General features: G+C 36.8%; 1 protein-coding gene across 1 annotated transcript in view; it reads right to left on the reverse strand.

The window, feature by feature from the left end:
• Positions 1-438: 438 nt before the first annotated feature.
• LOC108496704 (afadin-like) overlaps positions 439-13,090 on the reverse strand; it is a gene marked incomplete at its 3' end in the record, with an annotated part of 36,961 nt that continues 24,309 nt past the window's right edge. The window contains exons 2-3 of the mRNA XM_017813664.1: positions 2,195-2,390; positions 439-554 (exon numbers count right to left, since the gene is read on the reverse strand). Of these exons, the coding sequence (XP_017669153.1) occupies positions 439-554; positions 2,195-2,390 (312 nt within the window). The remainder of the gene's footprint in view (positions 555-2,194; positions 2,391-13,090) is intronic.

Here is a 13,090-nt window from a genome sequence, read left to right on the forward strand (position 1 = left end):
AACAACAACAACAACAAAATCCTCCACAAAAGGAAACAGTCTCCCATCAGTTTTTTCAAGAAACATATTGTTACCTAGGGAGGTAACAATTTTTAGTTATTTAACTCCCTCTGGCCTTGCCCTTTAAAGGCTTCGCAAGAGGCAGGATAGGCATCATATCCTATTTGAGAAAATTTTAAAGTTTAAGTGTCTAAGTTCCCTGGGCATTACATGCTCCAATACATGGATCACAGCATCACAAGCCATCTGAAAGATCACAGAAATGCTGTGTTGCAAAGATGCATTTTAAGTATTTAAAAATATTTACTCCTCATACTAAAGGTTGCCAGCAGCAGTTGTTTTCAGGAATTAAAAAGTAGAAATTATGTTTTGCTATATAAGCAAGTCCCACACATTTCAAAACTGCTGTTACCACTAGCATGCTCTGTAAAGACTCACCTTTGGAGGAAGTGTATCGTTTTCATTCTTGAGGACAAACCTTCCCTCTCGATCGTCTTTGTTCCAGTTTAATTGTACAACAAGAGGCTTCTCATCTACATCTAATCTTCTTTCTTCTTCAAAAAAAACCAAAAAGCAGTAGCAGTTACTCGGTATCTCAAGAGCAAAGATATTTAGAAGTAAGTTAAGCTCTTAAAAACTCAAAAGCTTTACTTCACAGTACACATCAGTGGATGCTATTTTGTTAAGCAGAGGGACAGAAAGAAAGCCTGGGAAGGTAGAAATACATGTCCCCTTTCTAGCAACCAGCTTAAGTATATTCTGTCCATTTACGTAAGCTAACAGCCCCCATAAAGTAGTCTTGTATAACTCCTTTGTCAGAACTAAGTCTGGGAAAAGGATTATCACTCAGGAAGAGAAGTTAGATCTAGAGTTACAATGTTTCAAACTTTAGAACTTCATGAGACTTCCAAATACTAATTTTCTTTATTTTAAATTTACTTAGATTGCAGTCTGATTGGGGCCTGAGAAATAATATTCCAAAAAGACTGCACAAAAATAAATGAGATTAGAAAATTAAAAACAAACAAAAAACCTCCCCAACCCCCTCCCCCCAAAAAAAACCCATTATGCACATATACAAAACAAAATTTCACTTAGTGTATTACAGGTATTTTAAGTATATGGAAAAAATCTGAAAGAGTGGTTAAAAACTTAACCAAGTTTTGCCATTTGATCTCCCTTTGTGAAATAGGAGACAGTACTTAGGCATAGCAAAAGAATGTCTTTGCAGTTACTTTTATTTAGTAAGAAACACTCCTACTGATTGAGGCACCTCTCATGCCTCAACCATGTTTTAAACATCAGGAACTTGCTCTGCAAAGCCAACTATTTCATTTTGACTACAGGTACAGTGCTAACAGATTTTTAAAGAAACCTAAAGCAGAAAAAACCCACATACTAATCATTGTTTAAACCACCGATGACACAAAAACTTTTCCCTAATCCCATATAATTCACAGCAAGTCATCATTCATAGATCATTAAAACTTAAATGTATCCCAATAAATTTCCATTCTGGATCTTAAATTATTTTCAGTCTTCCAAATGGAGAATTTAAGGTAATTCAATCATTTGTGTAAGCTTCTGAAGTACAAAAAGGAAAAAGCACAAATAAAAGCTATTTTCTCCTATTTCTGTCTCCACCACACACACTATCACCTTCCAGCCTGAAGGAGACAAATGGTAGCAGTACCAAAAGCTATTTTGATATCCAAGTTCTTCACAAGCAGCTTCAAACTAAGTTTTAACTTCTACTAAATTGAACTTCCCCCAATTCAGCAGTAAAAGAATATGCATTATAAGGCTACCTATCAAAGGCCCACAACTTCAAAGAACAGAGGATATACTCTTAACTGCTCCAATTTAACATTCCTAGTCTCTTAATAAAAATTTAGTCTTTACATATTAGTCCTAAAAATAGCAACTCTCTCACAAATGTCAACAAATAAACAGGATGTCATGCACAGCATTTAATAGGTCATAATCAAAATTTACATAAACTGCAGGCCTGATATGCGTAATTATGTTTTTAAATACCACCCCTTCAAAAAACAATTAGTAGCAATGTACTTAAGGACAAAACACTCAAGTCTTATGTGGTTCAGAAGCTGAGGGCAAACCTAAAGATATTTTGGCTAGGGGTAGACAGGACGGTGGTGAGGATGCAGGAAGGACTCCATGAATAAATACTAACCGCCGCTGACATGCACTTCATAAAGCGAATATTTCGGAGATGACAACATTCGCATGTCTGGTCGAAACTTCTCTGCAAGAGTTTCTATCACATCTTGAGTTGTGGCAGTACTAGAGACACGGATACATTTTGTTGCAAAATTTCCAGCTGCTTTGTCTTGAAAGTAGAATCTCATTACTCCATGAAACTCCAGATCCTGTAAAGAAATAAAAATACAAAATCTGAGTGCTGGCTAGCAATTATAAGGTTCAGAGTTCTTTTATTATTTATTAGTTCCAAAAATATTATGAAAATATAAGACATTCAAATACCACACTGGTTTTCAAAATTAACAACTAGGGCACTATAAACTTGAAAACACAAGAATATCATGCAAAAACAAATTAAGTACTCTTTTTTACTGGAAATACTGAGAACTCGAATTTTTAGGTATTCAAATCTCAGCTATTGTCAGGAGAATCAATAAAAACATTTTTTCTTAAACCTAGAAATACATCTTGAAGACTGTTTTGTTCCTGATAGCAGGCAGGCCTCTGTATCCCAAGTCTATAAGAGTGTTATGCTCAAGGAACATCAGTGTGTCTCAAAGAGAACAGCTTAATGTCACAGGAGTCAAAGAATCATCTTTTCTCTCCTCTTTCCATCCCTTCATGCTGTCATCTGTTTGTCCCAGAAACAACCTCTTCAAGAAGTTAAATAATTTGATTTGTTTGTATTTTATGTTTTCAGAAAGGTTAGTCTTTGGTACAGCTCCCTAAACACTCTGGGAGGGAAGAAAATACATGGTAAAGAAAGGGGCTGCAGCTGTCAACCAGGTGGCTACATTACCACTGCAATGACAATCTGTCAAGTATTTTCCTCAGCCATCAGAGCCCTCTGCTTCACTCTGCAGCCTACCAAACTGCAGGAGGATACTGTCTGCTCCATTACTGATCCGAACACCAACTCCAAATTCAAATTTCAGTCCCCCAGTGGACTCCACCTGGCTAACTCTTCCCTCTTGCATAAATCCCAGCACTCATGGGGCCCTGCACTCAAGGGAAATCAAGGATATTCAACTCTCTAGTTGACTTTGCCAAGCTTACTCTACAATTTAATAATAATTGCTTCTGTCTTCCCCTTTAAATAGATCAATTTCAAAAGCTTTGAAATGTAATGACTCCATTAGTGGGACACCCTCAGGTAGTTGGAAGTAAATTCTTTCAAAGGCTTAGAAACGGACAAATTCTCAGGTGTCCAGCACAGTGACAGATTTCATGCTAAGCACAGCTCCTTCCAGCACTACATTTGACCCCAACACACATCACAACATTTCTCTGAGCAGCAAAGAACCCAAAATATTTATTGAAGCTATTCTCTCATTCAGAAAACCTTCACAAGAAGAAAAGAAAAAGAATATTTAAAAAAAAAATTAAAAAGTCAAAGAGTTACAATCTATACTAAGACAAAGACCTGTTTCTCCTAGATACATGCAGAAGTAAGCACTGTTCTTCCCAGGATACTCCCAAGTCTACACCAATACAGTAGAGTCCAGTGCAAATGCACCACAGACCTAAACAATGGCTGATTGTGTTTCATTCTGTTATCCTCACAACTTGCAGAATTAATCTTTTGCAGCCTGCACTGGTGTGTTCCCAAAGAACTATCTATTGTACTCCCAAACTAGTGTTCCTTCCTGCAAGGAGTTACAGTTTCCACACTTCTCACTTCAGCTAATTCCCAGCCCCACATACACTCTGAACTTAACCGCAATTATACAAAGGTGGGTCTCAATTCTTCAACCCTAAACATTTTTGTAACAGCTACTACTCACCTCTGAAAAGCATCCTATTCACTACATTTCTTGCCTTTAATTACCTATATCTAATTATTAACTAATCATCCATACAAGGAATTACCCCTCTAAAGCACAAGGCTATTTATTATATGACTTCTGGAAATCCTACCTACCATAGCAAATTGGAGCTTCCTTACATGTATTCTTGCTAACTCCTTCAGTGACTTCCAAAAGGTCTGAGGCACAACTTCCTTTCAAAGTTCTGTCACCTTTCCACAACCTATTAAAATTACCACATGTCCATGAATTCTACACGTGTATCCGTGAATTCTGCAAGTTAATGTAGTTTCTACACACAGACAACATCCCAAGTAAACATCCCTTTTTAATATTGGTCTCACACTGCACTTACATTCAGCCACCTGAAGGTGTCCAGCTAACAGAATCATTACATACCACTTAGTAAAATTACTTCACTTCCTATAGTTTTTGATAAACACCGTCTAGTTCTAGTAACTTGTTTTCATGTTATCCATTTGTTCTCTAAACTCTCAACAAATGCTGAAAGCATTTGAAAGTATTGCTCAAATTCTTTTGTTCTATCTTTTGCTTTTATATTTTACTTGTCAGACTTTATATCTTGACAATTTTCCTCACATGGGTACTACTTCAGCTTTCTAGTACCTATCTTTGCCTGATGTTCAGCCACAGTAACTTCCTTTCACACTTTCCTTGGTAGCTGGCATGCTTTTGGTCTGTACCTCCAGCACAGCATCTTAATTCTCAGCTGTCAGTAAGTACTTCGCTACTACTTGCCCCTTTAGCTTTGACAAGCTTTCCCAGGGCAGGTATCCTGCATTTCCCACTGGGTTGGAAAATTGTGTAGTTCCTGCAAGAAAAATGAATTTAAGCATGTCATGATCTCTAGTACAGAGAGCATTCTTGCAGGGAACGTTCTGAGCCACATCCCACACACTTTTTTGGACTCAGTTAGAGGGTTGCCTCTTCTGTTAAAGCTCCTTAACCATGACGCTTCACACAACAGCCAAGGTATTTTTATAACAAACTTAAGGTTTTGATCCACATGTTTGATTACTGTGAAAGACAACAACACATTTGGTTTTTACAGAAGTATCATGAAGCACAATCATATCCCATTTTATAACATTTATTTCCCTTTACACAAGGTTTTCTCCACCATCACCTCAAGGTAGTGCTGAAGGATAACATTCCATTTGATTTTTCCAATTTATTTTTTTTAAGGAGAGGAGATTATTTCGCTGAGAACACATTCCACTGCCCATGAGGCATGTTTTTAATCCTACAGTTGTTTTAACAACACAGCAGAGACTGAAGAGCAAGGGAACATAGATTCTTTTAGAGAAGATGTAGAAAGCAATTCAAGAAGCTTTCTAAACTACCATAGGAGTTTTAATTATTATTATTATTCAATGTTTTACTATTACAACTTATTTCTACTTCTGGACACTAACAAGGCAGAGGAGACAAAACTGCATTTTAAATTCTCAAGATACAATGTTTGTATGAAGGAAGTTTTGTTTTCCTTTTCTGAAAGAAGTAATGTGTTCTGAAGAATCAGCATTTGAGTTTTGTTCCATTGTTTTGACAATCTAGGTATGAAAACAACTGAATGCATTGACCACTGTCCCCTTCTCCACACCCTCTTCTATGGCAGCTTCTCAAGCTGTTTCCCCACAGCCCATGTCCTGCTTCCCCCCCAGACACTTTTCCCAAAGTTTCCTATTACAAAAAAAAAAAAAAAGACTGCACAACTGCATCAGAATGTTCTACCACTTCCCCATATAAAACTCTCTTTAGTTTCATGTTTCATTTCCAGTATGTTTCAAACTGTACCTATGGGCACTGCTAGAATATCACAGTATTTAAATAAAAGTGTTTAGTGACAAGGAAGTAACTGGTTTCACATTTCAGAAAAATCAGGAAAGTAGGAGACTACAAAAACAAAAAAACCCCCACACCTTTTAGTCTTCATTATTATTATTAGACATCTCATGTGTGTGTGTGTGTGTTTGTATAGTTGCAGTTCAAGCCACATTTAACTTTCTGACCATGTACTTAGCAGATGAATACCAACCACGCAGAAACCAATGCCACCACTCACACCCAGACAACAAGGTAGGCACTACAGCACTCTCCACTCTAATTCTGAATTAAAGTGTTTATTTTTCAGAGGTATATTTGATCCTCAAACTCATTTACTCCTGAATGTCTTTGCCAAGAGTGCTACTAGGTAGGTTCACTGTAGTTGATAACATGAACTTGTGTCAAGAGAAGAGGCAAAATAATAAAAATCACTTGTCCTAAACCACATAGATACAGAAGTATCTATTATTGCCTAACACATTCTTGTAAGCAAAGAAATATCCTCAAAACATTTACAAATCTCTTAAAACCATCTTTCTCTAAAGATAAGAACTGCCATTTATAAGTTATCAAAAAGAAATTAAAATGTTTTCTGGATTTCAAGAGTGACTAATTACTGAAGTGTATGAACACTCAAATTGCCCTCAGGAGTTTAAATGCATCATAAGCTATTTTAGCTCTCTCATCTGACCACACATTAGGTATTTTAGGTGTGCAAGTTCATAGTTCCTTATGTGAGGATATAGATCAGTCTTCAGCTACACGAGTACAGTTAATTTTCACAAAATTTTAATTCTGATCATCTAGACTGCAAAATACATTTTAAAGAGCACCTAACAAAAGTCAGCTTTTTAGGCCTTTAAAATCCTAAAGGCCATTTTTCTTCAATACAAAGCCTAATTATTCATTTTAATCACTATCAAAAGAAAAGAACTTACAGTAGTTTCCAAAAGTATATCCTACCAAAAAGAAGGTTTCAACTTACATAATAATTGCCAGTTAAGTATTGTTTCTTGGGTTCACAAACAAAAGTAAGCTGCACCCCCTTTTCATTAGGCACAAAGAAAAAGAGTTTACAAAAGCAGTTCAAATACCTAGTTACCAATTTTTGCATAAAGTCAGCGACTGCTTCAAAACCAATTGGTTCAAACCAATTGTTTGATCTTTAAATCCAGCTCCTGTTACTTACTCTCAAGTACTTTAGAGCAGTAATCAGTAATGATCAAGGTTGCTCATGTGAAGCTATGTTATAGAGAAGTGCAAATAAGTAAGAGATGCAGAGAAGAGCGACTCGAGCTCCCCTCTCCAATTATGAAGACTGGTTACATACACATACAAAAAGCATTCATAATTACGGAAGACAAAAGTGTTTAATACTTTGGTTACTTAAAAATCCCAACAAAACACAATCTTTTCCAAACCTCTCTTTCTGCCAATCATCCCACTCTTTACACACAATATCATAGCCAAGAAGGAATATGAAAAACAAATAGAAGGAGATAAAAAGACTGTGCTGTAAAGGAAGTTTGGAAAAAGCCTGCAATGTGACACAATGGGATTTGTAGCAGGGAAACCTGGACTTCCTGAAGAATCAGAGAAGCTTCTGCAAACAAAGCAGTAATATCCAGGAGCCACAATCCATAGCCCTGCTCACATAGGAGAAAGGAAACGCCTCCTTTAAAATGTCAGAGGAGACAATGAGAGAGTATTATCTCAATATGTAAGGCACAGCAATGAATGAGATGAAGATGACTATTCCCACAAGCCATGAAAAGACTACTCATAGGCTTTTAAATTGCTATCCCACCTGTATCAATCACAAAGTACTATATACTTCAATACTTAAGCATATTACACAGTATCCATTCTGTAAACTATTCTGTAAAACTCTGGAGCAGTAGAGAATATACAAGTTTCCTTTCAGAAATCCTCAAGTGTACCCCCTCCAAGAGGCTATCTCTGATCTCTCACAGCTGCATTGATAACACTGGTTGCCTTGCAAGCGCATTCCACATGACTGCATCTAGAAAATACCAAAACCCAGCATTAAGAACGTCACATCTTTCTTCCTGCCACATTCAAATTCTGCAGGCAAAAATCTAAAGACAACTCCTAACTAAGCTGCAATTACTATTCAGGTACACGTACTTGTTACTCGAGAGTTTTGTTAATAGAATATAAATAACAATAAAACCAATCCACAGTGCAAATATTAGAATTAAAGCCAATACCAGTTGCTTTCAAATGAATTCAGGTCACAACATTGATATAACAGGTCAGCATAGCAACAGCATAATCACTGCAGGATATTCTGAAACATTCATATAATGCCTTTGTATCTGACCTGTTGTCAGTCGACACAGTAAAATGGAATTGCTTCCTTTGCCACTCCAAAATCCACATGTATGCAACAAATCTGTGGAATTCTAATGAATACAAGGATATTAAAAAAAAAAAATCCTATAAGATTTTAAACCCCACTTAAATCATCAAGGGAGTAAACACTGAAATTACATGATGGTCAGGTTTCTAGCATTCATTTCCAGAAAAGAATCCTCAACTTGAAACTAAAGGATAGGCAATCCTATTAAAAAGGAATTCCAAATAGTTTTCAAAAAATCTTGGTAACTGTTTATATTTTATAACCTGTTTTCCAATGTCACAAATAAAAACAGCATTCTTGCTAAGCTACAGTTCCTCAGATACCTTCAAAAAGTGCAGCTTCATGATTAAAGATAGACTACCTTAAATGGTTCTAAAAGAAGAGAGGAAAAACAATACAGATAAAAAAACCAGCTCCTATAAAAAAATAATTTCCATCAGCTTTATTTCCCCTTTCAAACCTTTGACACCTGGATCAACAAAGACTTTCCACTACAGAATGACTCATTCTGCCACAACAATTTACAGACACTAATCTTCACAGAAGCAGCACCAACAGCTCAGCTTTCTGTCAGAGAAAATTACCAATAACCCACAACACAAAGATTGTAACTGAGTGAAACTCCCTCTTTATTTTCCTAAGGAAAACTACATCTTAGGAACCAGCCTCACTGCAATACAAAACAAAACCTCGAGATCAAAACCCAAAAGGTACTACAAACATTTTCACAATATAAATGTAATGAAGCAAAGTCAATGCAAAACCCGCTGCAGTATATGGCAAATACTATACAAAATCTTAAACCTAAGGCCAAAATTCAAGTCTATAACTAACACATACTCTAAAAAAGGATTAACTTTCATAAATACAGCTTGAATACCCATGTGAATGTCAAATTATCACAGATATAAATATTTTACTGTATACTTTATATGCATTGTCCCTTCTGCCCATCACCTATCTGCTCTCAACAGCAAGACTGATAAATATAATAATTCTTGGGATGAAACATATGTAATCTTGAATCTGTAATCTTGAATATTTCCTGCTGATTTATACCTCACAGATTAAAAAATGAAATTTCACAAGAGACCCATCTACATCAGGTAGATGAAGCAAAGCACTTCCTTCCAACTTTAAAAATCAAACAAAAAAGTTGTTTTTGGAATAGTCTTTTACCAAAGCCACCTGGCTCTATGGTACAGCCATCGAACACACTGAAATTTTCATAAGCTTCTACAAAAGACATTTTTATACAAGCAACATGAAGTGTCTTTACACAAGATTCACGACTCCAGAAGCAGCTACCATTAAAAATTTTTAAAAAAATCCACCAAGGGCATTCCTCAAAAGCATTACAGCCATTCATTTCTAACTCGAATTTTCAAACGTATAGTGAGTGATCAGCAAAATCTGCACAGTACTTGCAACACACAGCTGCTGCCTGCCACCTGCAGGGTGTGCTTTGTTAAACTGCAGTGGACAGCATCATTTACACAACCAACCAGAGACCACATAGATTTGTTCTTTGTGCAAAGTGAAACCTACTGCAGTTAACTGAAAAAAATCAAACCAAAAATGCTTTAAACAATAAGCACTACCTACACTTCCGTAACTTTGTAATCATTCATTAGACTGATTAAATTCAAAATACAACAAATAAAGCTACAGAAGGTTAAATCATACCCCAAGGTTAAAGCACACCACCCTTTATAAACTCCAGCAATGTTGGTATCGTTAGTGACCCTAATACAGAGGATCTGGCAGCAGATACTCACAACAAATACTCCAAAAGAAAATATACCCCAAAAAAGTTTGTTAACAAAATTGTTATTACTGGGAAAATTGTTTGAAGGAGGTGACATGACAGAAACACAAGGGAAAAATAATTGACACACATTTGGTATATCAAAATACCCTGAAAGTCTCCAACGACAAAACAGAGGTTCAGGCAGAGTTCAATCATATTTGAAACTAGGTAAGGAGCCAGTTGAAACCAAAACAAAGCCTCCTTTGAATTAGTCATAACATATTTAAAAGCAAGAGGAAGAACAACAAATAGTAATGGGCCTCAATAAAGTATTGCTTACCTTTCTACTATTAATCTACAACCTGTCACTGTTGCGGAACTAAGAGTCAAATGCTTCTGAGCAACTCCAGAAGAGGAGAAGAATTAGAAGTACAGATGATCCCCTATAACAATTTTCGAATACGTATTAAAAAAATCACTGAAATAAATTAAAGTTCTCCATACTATTTACTGTGTTAAAGACTGTTCTTTCTAAACAGTCCCATTTGGAGGAAAAGAAACAGATTACTACATCCACCTCAAACCAAAATACAACAGGAAAACTGAAGGGGGAGAATGAAAGTTCAGAGACTGAAAGTCTGACTTTTCATTGGCATTGTTACTCGCCAACCTGCAGAGCTGCAATCCCTGTATTTAAAGCATCTTCAGGCATCAATCAGGCCACAAAATGCTCTTACGCATTTTAACATTAAAAGTGTAGACACACAGTCCCTTTAAAGCAACAGAAACTAGTGCTGCAGAAAGCACTTCCTCATAGTGACATACTCATTCCCATCTCCTCTCTTATGCCAGGCACCAGCATCCTGCAGCTGTACAGCAGTGTGAATCAGGTTAACTCAGAAGATACTTCCCCTCCCTTCATTCGGTGTGGAGGAAACTGTCAATTGGAGGAAACTGTCCTTCCGCTAGCACCTTGTATTAACCTGAAGGAACCATGAAACAACAATCTGTCAAACTAGACCCTTTATTCCCACTTCTGCATTAGCATCAGCACATACCTGACTCCAGCACTGTAAGCCAGCAGGCACTTTTTTTTTTTTGTCTTAGGCTGTGTTAGCTTGGCATGCTGTGAAGTCTTTGCACAGGTCAGACAAGAGCCAGACCAAAGAAGGCAGCAGAAATGTTGCAGCCTAGCAGAGACTGACAGTCCTGATGAGCTAAGTGGTAATTGTAGCTTGTTACAGGAATGGCAAATCTCTCAAATATTTTAAAGACTTATTCCAAAACATATGGCACTTCGAAAAAGTAATTTTTTTACAGTCACAAAGTGAAAGTTTATAATACTGTAATCTTAAGGGCATTTCTATAACAGAAATCCTGCAGGAGTTGTTGGATTCTGGAGTTACATGATAATTTCTCTACAACTTAAAAAGATTGCATTTTTTACCCTATAATAAAACTCTGATAGAGGAACTTCTTAGAAATAATCTTAAATCCATAAAAAATGATGATATCACTAGTTTTCAAATTAATATGTGGAACTACTAGAAGTTGAAAGAGGTATCTTCTTGAGTGAAAACTAACAACTGTAAATCCACTTACAGCAGAAAGCTGCATTACCAGAAAAATCATTTTCACCAGCAAACAAACTCGTGAAGCCTATTTTCTTGTGGCTGTCTTCCCAAAGCTGATCGCGGTTTTATTATAGGTGGCATAAATAAAATTATTCCTAACATTTTCCTCCCACATGAATTCTCCAGTGTCCAGAAGTACATACACTACATTGTACAAACTAAATCCAATGCCTTATCTCTGACCACTTACTGACCACAACTTCACATTCCCAACATGGGCTGAAGGTTCACTTGAAGAATCAAGAGATCAATTAAAACCCAAATTTGACAAGCTGGTACCCAGTAATAGGCTGACATCAGTGACTACACAGAGCAGCTCAGAAACCAACTCCACTTCAACCACCTGACATTCACCTGAAAAAGTATTAATCTTCATTTCCTTTCAGCATTTTGCTATTTCAGTATCAGGCTTCAGTCTGGATGCAACAGGGTGTCAAAAGAAACCAGAAAAAACAGGGTCATTTTTACATAATGCAACAAGGGGTCATGTCATATATTTATGCTGACACAGCCAGAAGAGACTAAGCCAAATTCTACTCTGCAATTATAAACTTGATTGTGCTACACTAATTTCTCACTCCTGTGGGATGAGCTGGACTTTGCACCATACAGGGTTAAGACACCCAGCTACATGGACTGAACTAGAAAAACTCGAGCTGCTATCTGATACTCTGCATGCAGGAGCTTTGGCAACCAGGCTAATTAGTCAGGAGTTTACAGTAGGAATGCTAACAAGCCTAATAGGAAACAAGCACCTGATTCTCCTGGAGTAGACAAACTGCAGCCTGGAACCTGCATGAAAAAAACCTGAAGACTTTACAAAAAAGAAATACCTCAAAGCTAAACAACAACAACGAGGGGGAAAAAAAAAAATCAAAAACCAGCACAAGACCAAAATGTACTTAGACCTCAAATTAACACAAAACCTATTCTTGACTACACCCAGTTCCCAAATGGCCTGCTCTATCCTCTGAGGCAGGGTGGACTCACTTTAAAAACATTTTAAAAGGAGCAAAGTATTTACTCTTTTCTGGGAGACCTTAGGGTAGCTATGGATATGAAGAATTATACAACCAAACAAAATGTAAGAGGATGCTGCGGCAGAAATGGGCAGGCTGACAAGGGATTACTGTGCATGTAAATTCAGGAAGAATGGGGCCCCAAACCAACAACCCCTCTCAATTTGTGTTCTCTTATTTACAGCACTTGGCAAGAGCTCACTGCAAAATTGACACTGCTAAAAGTTTTACAGCAGGTCAAGATCTTGCCAAAAAGCACTGTGATAACACAGGAATTGACTGGGCTGTTGCCAGTTTCATTAACCTTACCTATTTTACTACATCAGAAGACACTAGTGTGCAACATTTAAATTTGTTCGGTTGCACAATTATTGTTGAACTGTCCTGGAATTCAGTCTATTATTATTAAATTAATACATTATTGATCA

Source organism: Lepidothrix coronata, unplaced genomic scaffold, assembly GCF_001604755.1.
Source record: "Lepidothrix coronata isolate B3197 unplaced genomic scaffold, Lepidothrix_coronata-1.0 Scaffold42, whole genome shotgun sequence".
NCBI lineage: Eukaryota > Metazoa > Chordata > Aves > Passeriformes > Pipridae > Lepidothrix > Lepidothrix coronata.